Genomic DNA, 12,145 nt, shown 5'->3' on the forward strand with positions numbered 1-12,145 from the left:
CCTGTTCCGATATTTTATTGGATCTTTGAAATCATCAAATATCGTCGGAGATATACACACAGCCGAGAAATACATAACAGTAAAAAAATTGCTAGCAGACGAAAATGGTCTCAAACACTTGGGTCAGGTAGTTGACTGGATTATACAGGTATACTTAAACATTATTGTCTTATTGTTATGTGAATCTTATGGGATGCGACAATGGACGACAAAGGAGAATTAACCCTTTTATAGATTAAAACTTTTGATGGAAAAGTTTGTACCAACCCATCAAGAATATACCATGGGAGGGATTGGACAGTAGAAAGTAAATTATGCTGGTAACCAAAGCGTTTAAGCACGTTTTAAAAACTGAAATAAAAGTCACCACAAAATTCAATATACAAAAGTGGTAATTTTGTTTATCATAGTTGTCATCAATTCATCGACAATTGTCCTATCCCTGAAAATCCACAGTTGTTAATTATTTTTACCTCAAATATTAAATCATCATCATTTTCAGCGTATACTGTCGTAGCATTGTCATCCGTATCAAGTTCTATCAGGTTCGTATCAACTAAAAGTAATAAGATATGTGAGTCATTAAGGTTGGATAGATTTGTTTATTCTACCAGGTTGGTTTTTACTAAAAGTAGTAAGAAATTGAAACAACATTGTCTACCTATCCACAAAAGTAATAGGCTTTAACGTTGTAGAAATCTAAAATTTTTACTTAGCCTAACCTTGTTTTCATTAAATGAGCAGAAAAATATGTTTGTCTGTGCAGTGGTCGTCTAGATTGAGTAAAATAAGGCCACCTCCCCTTACTTTTAATATATCTCAAAAGCAAGGTATGGGTTTTAGAGATCGTTAGGCACTTTAAGGGAAAGCATCCAAAGCTTAGCTTGAAGAAATTCTATCTAGGGGAATATATCTATGCCAACTAGGGGTGTATATTCTACACAAGATTCATTTTTTATCCCCTGCTGCAAAATTTTTTATTTTATCCCCTCCTAAATTTTCCAGCGACAAAGGGGAAAAATATTTTCAAAGCTCTCTTTATTTTATTCTTATTATCCCCCCCCTTCCAACCACATATTTTTTATTCCACCTCCCCCTTTTTAGCAGGGCCAATTTCGCAGAATATACACCCCTGATACCAACTACTCTACCTGGAACATCACTGGATAAAAGATTGCCAGCAGTATCTCCATCTGGGCCTGGCTGAAGACTAAAACAAACAAAATATATTTACGTCATTGGATTTTTCTGATCAATCCTATTAAGCAGGTATTTTTTTGTTCAAAAAATTCTGAGGTGGATTCTTAAAATTTTTTGCTCCACTAATCGCTTAGTGGGGCAAAATTGTTGTCGTGAAAAATCCTCCAAAATCACATAAAAAATCTACAAAAATTAAATAAAATCTTATGTTCATAACCCTTCTATAATTTTTTTTTTGTAGATTTTTAATGTGATTTTGGTGGATTTATCACGAAAACAATTTTAAGAATCCACCTCTGTTCTGGATTGGTTTTGCTTTTTAGTTTTATAAATAAGTAACACCATGTTTTATAAGCTTCAGAAAATAATTGACATCTGTCAAATCAAATTAATGTCTTTTCATCTGATAAGATATAATTAAATTACATAGTAAGAGTACGATTCCTAATATAAAAGTAACATGATGCTTGACTGTCTGCAGCTTAAGATCTCAATAACCGCAGGTTCGATATGGTTATAATTTAGAGTGAAGCTTCTAATAGTCCAATAGAAGGTTTATTACCATTTTAGTTGAGAGTACGACCACCCTCCTCCCAAGACGATCGTCCCTCGATTTTTTACTTTTCACTTTTAAAAATAAAATTATGAGTGGATGGTAGACCCCCCCCCCCCCATCTAGTGTCATTAAAGTCTTCTTAAAAAGAACAGAGTATTAAAATATGTCGGCACTGACCTAGAAGAATTTTTATCAGTGCTTTTGTTGTTGGTAATTGTGTGATGGTTGCTGGTGGCCGGCATGTTGTCCGGGTCAGGCTCCGGCTTCGGGTGCATCAGGGTGAAGGGCAGCTCCGCTGACAACTCGCCAGCAAGAGGCCCCAGGTATAACTTTACCTTCACCTAGATAGATAGATAGTTTATTAGTTGGAAAAGAGAACATAGATGGATAAAAAATTTATTGTAGTTCACAACTAAAGGCTACACTATCAGTTTACATATCCAAATAACGACGACAATAACTAATCAATCAATAAATCTTTATCTCTAAAACGTCAGTGGCATGCGCGCACTATCAAATATTAAATGTCGTCTTTGATTTTTCCTAGACAAATATAATGTAACAAAACACATATCAATGGATAGGTACTAAAGTTGCGGAAGGGGAACACCACCCTAAAAATTTAAATTGGGAACCCAACCCACCCCACCCGGCAAATGTCTGTGCACGCCACTGGGCCATTACCTTATACTGAACAATGATACCAAGGTTTTACCCCTTCTGTGAATTAAAATTAATGGCTGAAATGTTTGGACACTTCTAGTTTAAGCCAACCAATTCCTCTTTTAGAAAAGTCAAAAAGTTTTTATGCCAACTAATAATCTGTTTATAAAACTTTAGGTACCTTATACTGAACAATGATACCAAGGTTTTCCTTGGTAGTAGGATCAGGTATGAGGGTGCTAGACGCCAAGTTTGTGTCCTCGTGTTTTAATTGTCCATCCAGAGCTGAAATAATAAATATCAATAAATGGTTTAGTATTGAATAGTTGCTGCGCCCACTAGCATTTAAGAGATATTTATCCAAAGATTGAAAAATAACCTAAAAACCGATCCTAATACTTAAATTAAAGCCAGATGTAATCTCCTCTGATTATCCTCGCCTCCTTCCCCAGAACCTTAACTTCTAAACGTTACTTTCTCTTTATTTATGGTTAGAGGTTGGACTTTGTTTGATGAAGAACTCATTCGGATCAATAATTTTGGATTAGCGATAATGTTATCTTTAAACTATTTCATCTTTTGCCTACCTTTCCAGAGAGAGAGGGCAATTGGCTGTTTTTTGCACAAGTTCCCAAAGTTTTATAATAACGTTTTCTTATTCGTTGGCTTAACAACTTTGGGGACTTAAGTGAATATTGATATTGTATCATTAAGCATTTAAACGTTTCAACCACTAATTTTAATCTACTGAAAGGGTAATTTTGTGTATCATCATTGGGGATGTACATCAATTTATTGGCCATTGTCTTATCCTTTTAGATCCCTCCTACCTTACCCCTGCTACTAATATTGAAAAGAATCTAAATTAAAAGAAAATCTTTCAAGTGTAAGCTTATAAAAAATGCAATATCATAATATCAATGATTTTTAATAATAAATGTTTTGTTAAAGTGAAAACAATTAAACCTTTCACAAAGAAACAATCCATTATTGACAGGGATCTAAAGGAATAAGACAATGGCCAATAAATTGATGTACATCCCCAATTACAAAAATTACAACTTCTGCAGTTTTCAATTAGTGGTTGAAACGATTGGACACTCAGCTTAATGAACAAAACCAATCAAAATTCAATAAATCCAAAGATGTTAAGCCAACGAATAAGAAAACGTTATTTTGGGACTAGTGTAAGACACAGACCATTGTCCCCTCCCTCCCTGAGTACTTATAGGCGTAGGTATTTTATAATTTGGTTATGGTCGTACGACTATTTTTTAAAAACTTAAATTCAAGGGGTTAGTATATAATTTTAATTTGGTTGAACAAATTTAGTGTTCGACCTTTTCCAATAATTTTTACATACATAAGGGGTAATTTTGTCAATCATAAAAAGAGATCGCATCTTCAAGATTCCCTATGATAACCCAATAGAAAAAAACACTAGAGGGAGAAAGGATTAAATAAATGTATCTCCCCATCGCAACCACCTTTCTATTGGGTCATTAAAAAATCAACCAATGGTGTAGCTTATATAACCACAGCCAAGTAGCAGAAAATAGTTTAGAAGCAGACGAAAGAGGTCCTATACTATAGATCTGTTGATAACCCCATAATTATCCTTAATGTTTGCTTCAAATGCTTTGCTAAATACTGATATAAGTGTTCTTGGTATTAAATATTAAACAAGAACAATTAGGATGTAAAATAGCACAGAATAGTAGCGTAGCATTAAAAGGACAATATACAGTAAAACATTATACATTATTTGGGTATAGATCCTCTTAAGGGGCGTTTCGTTGTATTTTCACAATAGCTTTTTATAGGTTATTTAAGGTTAAGTTAAGTTCGCAGGATTAGAGCCCCCCGCAGGGGCTAGAAATAGGAGAAAAGCTGCTCTGAAAATACGAAGAAACTCTCTCCTTAAGAGTTGTTGTCACGAAAGGGACTATATCCCATATTTTTTTTTTACAAACTTCAAATTCAACAATTTCTGTCATTTAGACTGAAGAGGGGTGCCATGTTTCACGATAGTCAATTTATCAAAGCACATTAAACTTCAATATAGGGATTATCAAAGAAAATTAAATATTTAAGATTGTATATTGTATAGTGGCTGAGCTAATTCTAATCATGTTTATTCTTTTTTAAAATTATATTGAAAATTTAAAACTTATTTATAAAGAAAAGATTATAAAACTAAATTCCTAGAAAGGTTTTTATACCTACCTATTGTTTAAAAAATAATAAAGAAACGTTAAACTTTTTCATAAAAACCATTCATTTAAAGTTTAAACTAGGGATGGCAATCCGTCAATTTTCCTTTGACCGGATTCGGATTCTTACAAGAATCCGTCCAAAAAAAAGGCGGATTCCGGATTCTAGCAATATTTGAAGTGGCTTTTTTACAAAATAAAAAAAATAAGTTCTACAAATGTAATAAAAAAAAAATGTTCTTGGTGTTCTCTATAATTCAATTCCGAGAATCGAACCAGATTTTATATATAATGATGATAATCTTTGCCTTCAAAAGGCGGAGTTGAAAGAAAAAACCCAGGGCGCTAATTTTAGCCTACCAATTAAGAATCCGAATCCGCTATTAAAAAACGGATTCTGGATTCGGTTTCCAAAATTGGGCGGATTCCGGATACGGATTGCCAATCCTACTTTGGATACCATCATAATTTTAAGTTTATAGTCCCCTTCATCCCTTAGTTCCTAAGGACCAATAATAAATCAAAATTATGAATGCAGAACACTGTGAGGAGGAGTGGGTGCTTTCTGTGTAAATCCGGTATAAAGATATCAAAGACATCTAAAATATATTTAAAAAACAGAAATTACGAGTCACAATTGAATTAAATATAGAAAAAAAACTGTATTAGTTATTTCTCGCATCAAATTATAGACAGCTTTCCGCTGATATTGAAATAAAAGATTATAAGATCAAAACCAGTTTAGTTAGCCCCGCGGGGCTGAAGGCTTTGTATAACAAAACTGTTATTAAATTCTAATGGAGGTATAATACGATACGATACATAGTTTTTCATTTTGGCATTGAACAGGTTTTAATCCAGCAGATATCAATAAGTTTCGAAGCCATACTGGAAAAAAGTACCTAATAAATATTTTTTTACTCACGACAAAAAAAGTTTACCTAAGCCCCATTTATCCTTGTTGTTCGACAGCAGAGGTTTCAATTCATATACTTTGCTCAGGGTGGAACCAGACCCCAGCGGGAACCCTTCTTCAGACTCCTAGATAGATAATTCATATACTTTGCTCAGAGTGGAACCAGACCCCAGCGGGAACCCTTTTTCAGACTACTAGATAGATAACTAAGTGTAGTTTAGTGTTAATGAATTACATCACTATATTCTTGAAGTCCTAATTGTGCAGCACTTGTTTAACAGTGAAGGCAATAAATATAAAATGTATAGATGAACACTCTTATAAATTGGACCAATAGAAACACAATATTAAAACAATCAGACAAAAGGGGGGGGGGGTTTAATGCAACCATCTCGTAATCAATGTATAAATGGCACTTAGAATTCGAATTTCGATATAAAATTTTGCATGAGTAATCCTTGGTAGGTCTATTTTCCCTAAATCGAACAAAAAGTTGGAAAAGTAACGGCTAACGGCTGGCAACTCAGCCGCTTAGTAATTTTTTGGCTTTTTTCTATGGAAATAAATCACGAAACCTCTCTCCACATAATGCTCTTTCCTATCCAAAAAGTTTTTAAACGATTCTAGCCGGTAGATGCTGGTACTAGAAATCTAAAAAAATATTTTTTTGTATCATTTCACATGATTTAAAGAATGAATATGTTTTAAAATGTTGATTTCTACGTAATTTTTGACAGATTTGCCCTAAAAATAGCCAAAAAAAACGGCTAAACGGCTGAGCCGTTAGCTGTTACTTTTTCAACTTTTTGTTCGATTTAGGGAAAATAGACCTACCAAGGATTACTCATGCAAAATTTCAGATCGAAATTCGAATTCTGAGTGCCATTTATACATTGATTACGAGATGGTTGCATTACCCCCCCCCCCTTATAGGTATGAAAGTGTGAACTATAGATAACCTATTTAAGTAAAGGAATAGAGGGGGCGTGAGCTTTATGTAACTATATCAACAAAGCGGGGACCACGTCCAGATCTTGTATTGGGTCTTTTAAATCAGCCGGTAGAGTCGGAAATATAAACCCAGCAGTCTCTACAAAAAAAAAAACAATTTTCTAGTAGGCGAAAGAGGGTATAAAAAACTTGGGCCAGGTTGTTTTCTGAATTATACATCTATATTCTATACACATGCATTTTTTGAATAAGCTACAACCGCAGGTTATAGAAAGTTTGATATAAACTAAGTTTAGATGGAAAAGAAATTTCATACAAAGATTTGATCTCCTTCAATTTACTGACTTAATAGTTAAAATTAGATAAAATTAAAATTAACGTCAAAAATTTTAAAAAGAAGAGGGATTTGAAAGATTTGATATTAAAATAATTATGGTTTATTAATTTGTATAATAAGTGAATAATAATAACAAATAATCAAGCAATATGAGGCACGGATTAAGTATGTATGTACGTTTTTTTCTGTGTTTTCTACCAGTCTGGTCTTACGTGTGTACGGACAATACATAGCCGACTTAAAGAGAAGCTTCACTATAGAACAATGTTTAAATCTTGTAGAACCAAAGATTAAAATGGATTATTAAAAGATTACCTAAGGTATAAAAATGTCATAATTTGATGTAAGAAAAATTATAAATAGTAAGATTAGGTAATATTTAATAGATTTTTACTAAAAAATTAAAGATAAGAAATACGTTAAAAGAAAAAAGTTGGATCAGGTGCAGTTTACGGTAAAATGGACCTGAGATCGATTATCTCCAATAATCTGTGAACTTTAAATGTTGCTAGCGACCAATCGGCCGAAAGAATTTTAGGAAGGCCTTTCCAGATTATTTTTAGGCCTTCTCATATCGCTTGTAACGATGTGCGTGCATAACATATGATTTACGTTCAGCCGTTTGGCAGATGAGAGCCTTTGAAGTTAATAGATTTTTGAAGATAATCTATAGTTAGTATAGTTACCAAAGTAGATAATTAGATAGTTAGTTAGATAGAATGCTATCTACGCAGAAAGAAATATAGATAGATAGCAAGATAGATAGATGTATATTAAGACTAGATAGATAGAAAGATAATTAAGTAAATAAATAGATAGATAATTACCTTTTCGTCCACACAACATTTGTACTGTGCTGTAGAGAAAAGACAAATGTCTGCAAATTGACGGACTGACACCTTAAAAGAAGAAAGTTTACTTTAACATTTTGGGTATAGTCTCTTTCGTGGCAACGCCTCTTAAGAGGCGTTTCATCGTATTTTCATAGTAGCTTTTCTTCTATTTCTAGCCCCCTGCGGGGCAATTACCTAACCCAATATAAACTAACCTAACCTATCAAAAGCCATTTTGAAAATACGACGAATCGCCTCTTAAGGGGCGTTGCCACGAAAGGGACTATACCCAACATTTTTTGTTTACATTCTTCTGTTACGTTTTGATGCAGGGGTCTCAAGGGATAAGACATTGCACAATAAATTGCTGTGTATTTCCAAATTTTGAAGATTTATAAACCAAAGTTTTAATAAAAGTTCCCAAAATTTTTTAACTCTCTCCCTGGTCTGCATGTAAAAAATGTTCTAACCACAACTAACCAAAATCAATCCATCACCAATTCTCCAAAATACCTCTTTAAAAAATAAATCTTTTAAGAGAAACTACATTAGAGACAATTTTTCCTTTTCTATTTCAAAAAATTATAATATTTGTCAAAAGTATCTGAAAAAACTTTTTCTGCTAAAATCTCTTATTTTGAAGAGGAACAATAAAAACACTTAAAATCTCGTTTAAAGGTATGATAGACGGGCATTGATCTAAATCGGGGAAAAATTAATGTACATCCACAATAAAGATAAACAAATTTACCCCGTCTTTAGATTTAATTTATTAGTTGAATGATTAATACTATTAGTTTGAAAGTAGCAATCAGCATTTAATGAAAGTACCCAAGGTTTTTTAGCCAATCAATGAAGGACCATGCTTTTCAAACTTTGGATACAAGTATACTTTACAATGTCCTCTCCCTCCCCGGTCCGGGGGAGTTGAGTTTGCATAAAAAAATGAGACATTTGTCAACTTTCAGGGCCTTTCCCTCCAAGTGACTAGCGAGCTAAGAACTAGGCCCCACCTTTTTTGTTTTTTAAAAATTAAATTAAAAATCAAGGAGGTAGTATTATTCGGGACCTATACCTAAGGTGTCCTGACCCTGCGAGGCTATCCGGTACTCAATAATACCTAACCTAACCTACACAAAATAAGGAAGGGGGCGGTTCTGTGCTCTCCTATGCACTTAGAGGGAAACCGCCCAAATTTTCCTTACCTTAATTTTCTTCACAGCTTTGTTCGAGTTATTCTGAAAATAAAGGAAAAGTTAAAATTAATTCCAACTTTCTTCTTTAATTCTAAATCAAAATATGTTCAAGAAAAAAAGAATAAAGGAGCAGAATCCAAGAATACCTTTTCCCAAAATATGTATTTTCTAACTATCCTATAGAACTACTATTTCATTAAAAACAAAATTCCCAAAAAGACAAAACATAATTATTATTTTACAGCAGAAAAAAGCTGTTAAAAGAATTTAATTTATCTCGAGTTCGTTGACATTTGAAACTAGGCTGTATAAAAAGAATAAAATCTGAAGCATTGATTGAAAAATAAGGATGAAAACATCCATAAAGCAAAGCTCTGAAATGGTAAGACAAACGAACATTAATACTTGTAGAGTGTCAGAACTTGATAATTAGAATATAAATGTAGGTATAAAAGTAAAAAAAAAAATTGTAAATAAATTCGTTGAAAAACTGCTTAAATACAGGACAATACAATAAATAAGGACATACTTTTTGGAATTGATTATATAGATGCTTTGCTTATAACATTGTACTTTGTTGTCCTAGGAATCAGTTTCCAAAATTCAGGTCAATCGGATTATTATATCTATCCGTTCCGGACGGACGGACCGTACCTAATTATAGAAAAGCTTCGCTTTTAAAAATAATTTACAGCTCTTTCTAACACAAAAATCCAATCTGTTTACATTTATTTTTCAAATGTGCAGCTTTTCTTTTAAAAAGTCTGTTTGTCTAGCAGACCAATTTAAACAAACTTGTTGTTTTTCTGACGTATTCTATTTATTTTGAAAAAAAACTATAATATCATATTCAATGATTTATTTACAATACCTGTCGAACAATGCCAAAAATGCCTGTTTCCTCAAAATTCTTGTAAAAATAATTTTGTTAAAATATTAAAACAAGCAAAAACAAATATATTGAGTATATTGGTGTCTTGTAGGAAAGTTAGTAATCCAAACACAAGATTTATTAGTTATTTCTTCCGCTGGTATGAAAATATTTCCTCCTACATACTTCCACAAACAAGTACAACAAAATTGTTATAGGCATAGCCATGGATTGAAGTATTTTATTAAATCTATGAGAAGGATAATATCTTCAGTTTAGACAAATATCTCCTGTAAAAAAATAATAGACACCTAACCCTATAACATCATTACGTGACGTTAAGTACCTTGTTGTTGTTTAATTGTTTTTAAAAGCAAAGCTTTTCTATAATTAGGGTCAGTCCGTCCGTACGTCTGTAACGGATAGATTTTTTCGTTAATTTAGGCATGTTAGAATTGTCCTATCGATTTCAAACTTTGCATGGTGATTCCTTTAGACTTTTAGTAGTTAGGTAAGGTTTAGAAAGCGTAGCAACTCGATAATAACATGTTATTTTTTTAATTTTTGTAACAACAAATTTTTATATGATCTTATCATCCGATTGATCTGATTTTTGGTTTACTGATTCCTGGGACAACAAAGTATAATGTTATAAGCAATGCAACTCTATAATCAAGTCCTAAAAATGTAAGTATGTCCATAAACATTATCCTGTATCAAGCAATTTTTTTTAACAAATTTACTTACAATTTTGCTTTGACTCTTATACAATCATATTCTGATTATTCAGTCTTGACACTATACAAATGATAATGTCCGTTTGTCCTAACGTTTTAGTGATTCGCTTTTATGGATGTTGTCATTCTTGTTCCCTTTATGTCAGGTTGGATTAGGTTATACTTGGAATTAGGTAGCTAAGGGATAGTCAAAAGTCCTAGGAAAAAAATACCCCTCTCCTTAATTTCAATTTACTAAAAGCCAAAAGTAAACTCAAATTTCATAATCAAACATTGTAAAATTGATAGAAAGATAGATACGAGAGAAAAATATGAATAATCGGTGTAATGAAAGTTTTGACAAGATTTATAGGATTTATTGTGATTCCAGTCAGGTCTGATCCATCAAAATTAAATTGGGTATGATCCAATGTTATTAAGAAATGCATTCTTAGGGGGGTTAGGTAACAATCTTACTGTGTATTTTCCTTTGTACTTTAGATCTCTAGAACTGTTAAATCAGAGATAATAGATCAAAATAATGAAACACATAATAACCCCTGCTGAAGAGTAAAATTATTGGTTGAAAAGTTGAGCACTTCTAGTTAGTAACTTACCATTAAATTTTAAATGAATTAGGTATCAAAAAATTTTGATCCAAGATAATGTGGTCATTTGAGTAACAGTGTAATTTGCAGTCCTTTGACTATCAGATCTATTAAAAATTACCTATTTTGAACTAAGCTCGATTTTTGAGTTTCTAAAGAACCCCTTTTTATTATTAATATCAACACAAACACAGAGATTAACAAATTAAATTTACTTTTAGGTTTTAAATGATACTGAATTTCTTTAATTTTTTCTCTATTTCATTAAAGTAAATAGTATGTAAATATATAAAGTATGTATATAGAAATTTATCTTGAAAATTAGGAAAGAAACATACTAAAGAGAGGATATGGGGCTTTTTACCACATACAAATGTTGTAAGTAGGATATTATCCAACTGCAGGATGGTTTGTGGAAGAAAAGAGTTATTCCCTGCATACAAATCATATTCTACAGACCAGGGAGGAAGGGGTGGTTTGTGGAAGAAAAGAGTTATTCCCTGCATACAAATCATATTCTACAGACCAGGGAGGAAGGGATGGTTTGTGGAAGAAAAGAGGTATTCCCTGCATACAAATCATATTCTACAGACCAGGGAGAAAGGGATGGTTTGTGGAAGAAAGAAGGTATTCCCTGCATACAAATCATATTCTACAGACCAGGGAGAAAGGGATGGTTTGTGGAAGAAAGAAAGTATTCTCTGCATACAATTAATATTTTATAAAAGGCCAGTACCCCGTGGGACAAGGTATTAGAGCACCACCCCCCACCTTATCAAAAATTTAATTAACTGAGGGTTGGGTAGAGCGGTACAGTGATCAAGAAATATGTTTGAGAGAAAGAACCAATTTTTCTACAATTATCACCTTCCCTTTAATCACAGTATTATATATTTTTTTCTGATGCAAGTACCACTTATCCCTGTTTTATACCCTAATGGTTAGAGAGAAAAAGAATTGTTTTCAAACCTTTACCTACTCTTTTGTAAGTACAAATATACAAATGGTAATGTTAGGAAATATGAGATAAATGGATAACAACAATATATATATAATACATAGTATCAAACGCCTTACTTAAGTCT

General features: G+C 32.5%; 1 protein-coding gene across 6 annotated transcripts in view; it reads right to left on the reverse strand.

The window, feature by feature from the left end:
• krz (beta-arrestin protein kurtz) overlaps positions 1-12,145 on the reverse strand; it is a 78,793-nt gene that overhangs the window by 16,431 nt on the left and 50,217 nt on the right. For all 6 annotated transcript variants that reach the window (XM_080178546.1, XM_080178548.1, XM_080178547.1 and 3 more), the window contains exons 10-16: positions 8,875-8,907; positions 7,664-7,735; positions 5,574-5,673; positions 2,601-2,704; positions 1,934-2,097; positions 1,152-1,210; positions 474-556 (exon numbers count right to left, since the gene is read on the reverse strand). In XM_080178546.1, the coding sequence (XP_080034672.1) occupies positions 474-556; positions 1,152-1,210; positions 1,934-2,097; positions 2,601-2,704; positions 5,574-5,673; positions 7,664-7,735; positions 8,875-8,907 (615 nt within the window). The remainder of the gene's footprint in view (positions 1-473; positions 557-1,151; positions 1,211-1,933; positions 2,098-2,600; positions 2,705-5,573; positions 5,674-7,663; positions 7,736-8,874; positions 8,908-12,145) is intronic.

Source organism: Acartia tonsa, chromosome 12 (assembly GCF_053477335.1).
Source record: "Acartia tonsa isolate MP-2025a chromosome 12, ASM5347733v1, whole genome shotgun sequence".
Classification (NCBI taxonomy): Eukaryota; Metazoa; Arthropoda; class Copepoda; order Calanoida; family Acartiidae; genus Acartia; species Acartia tonsa.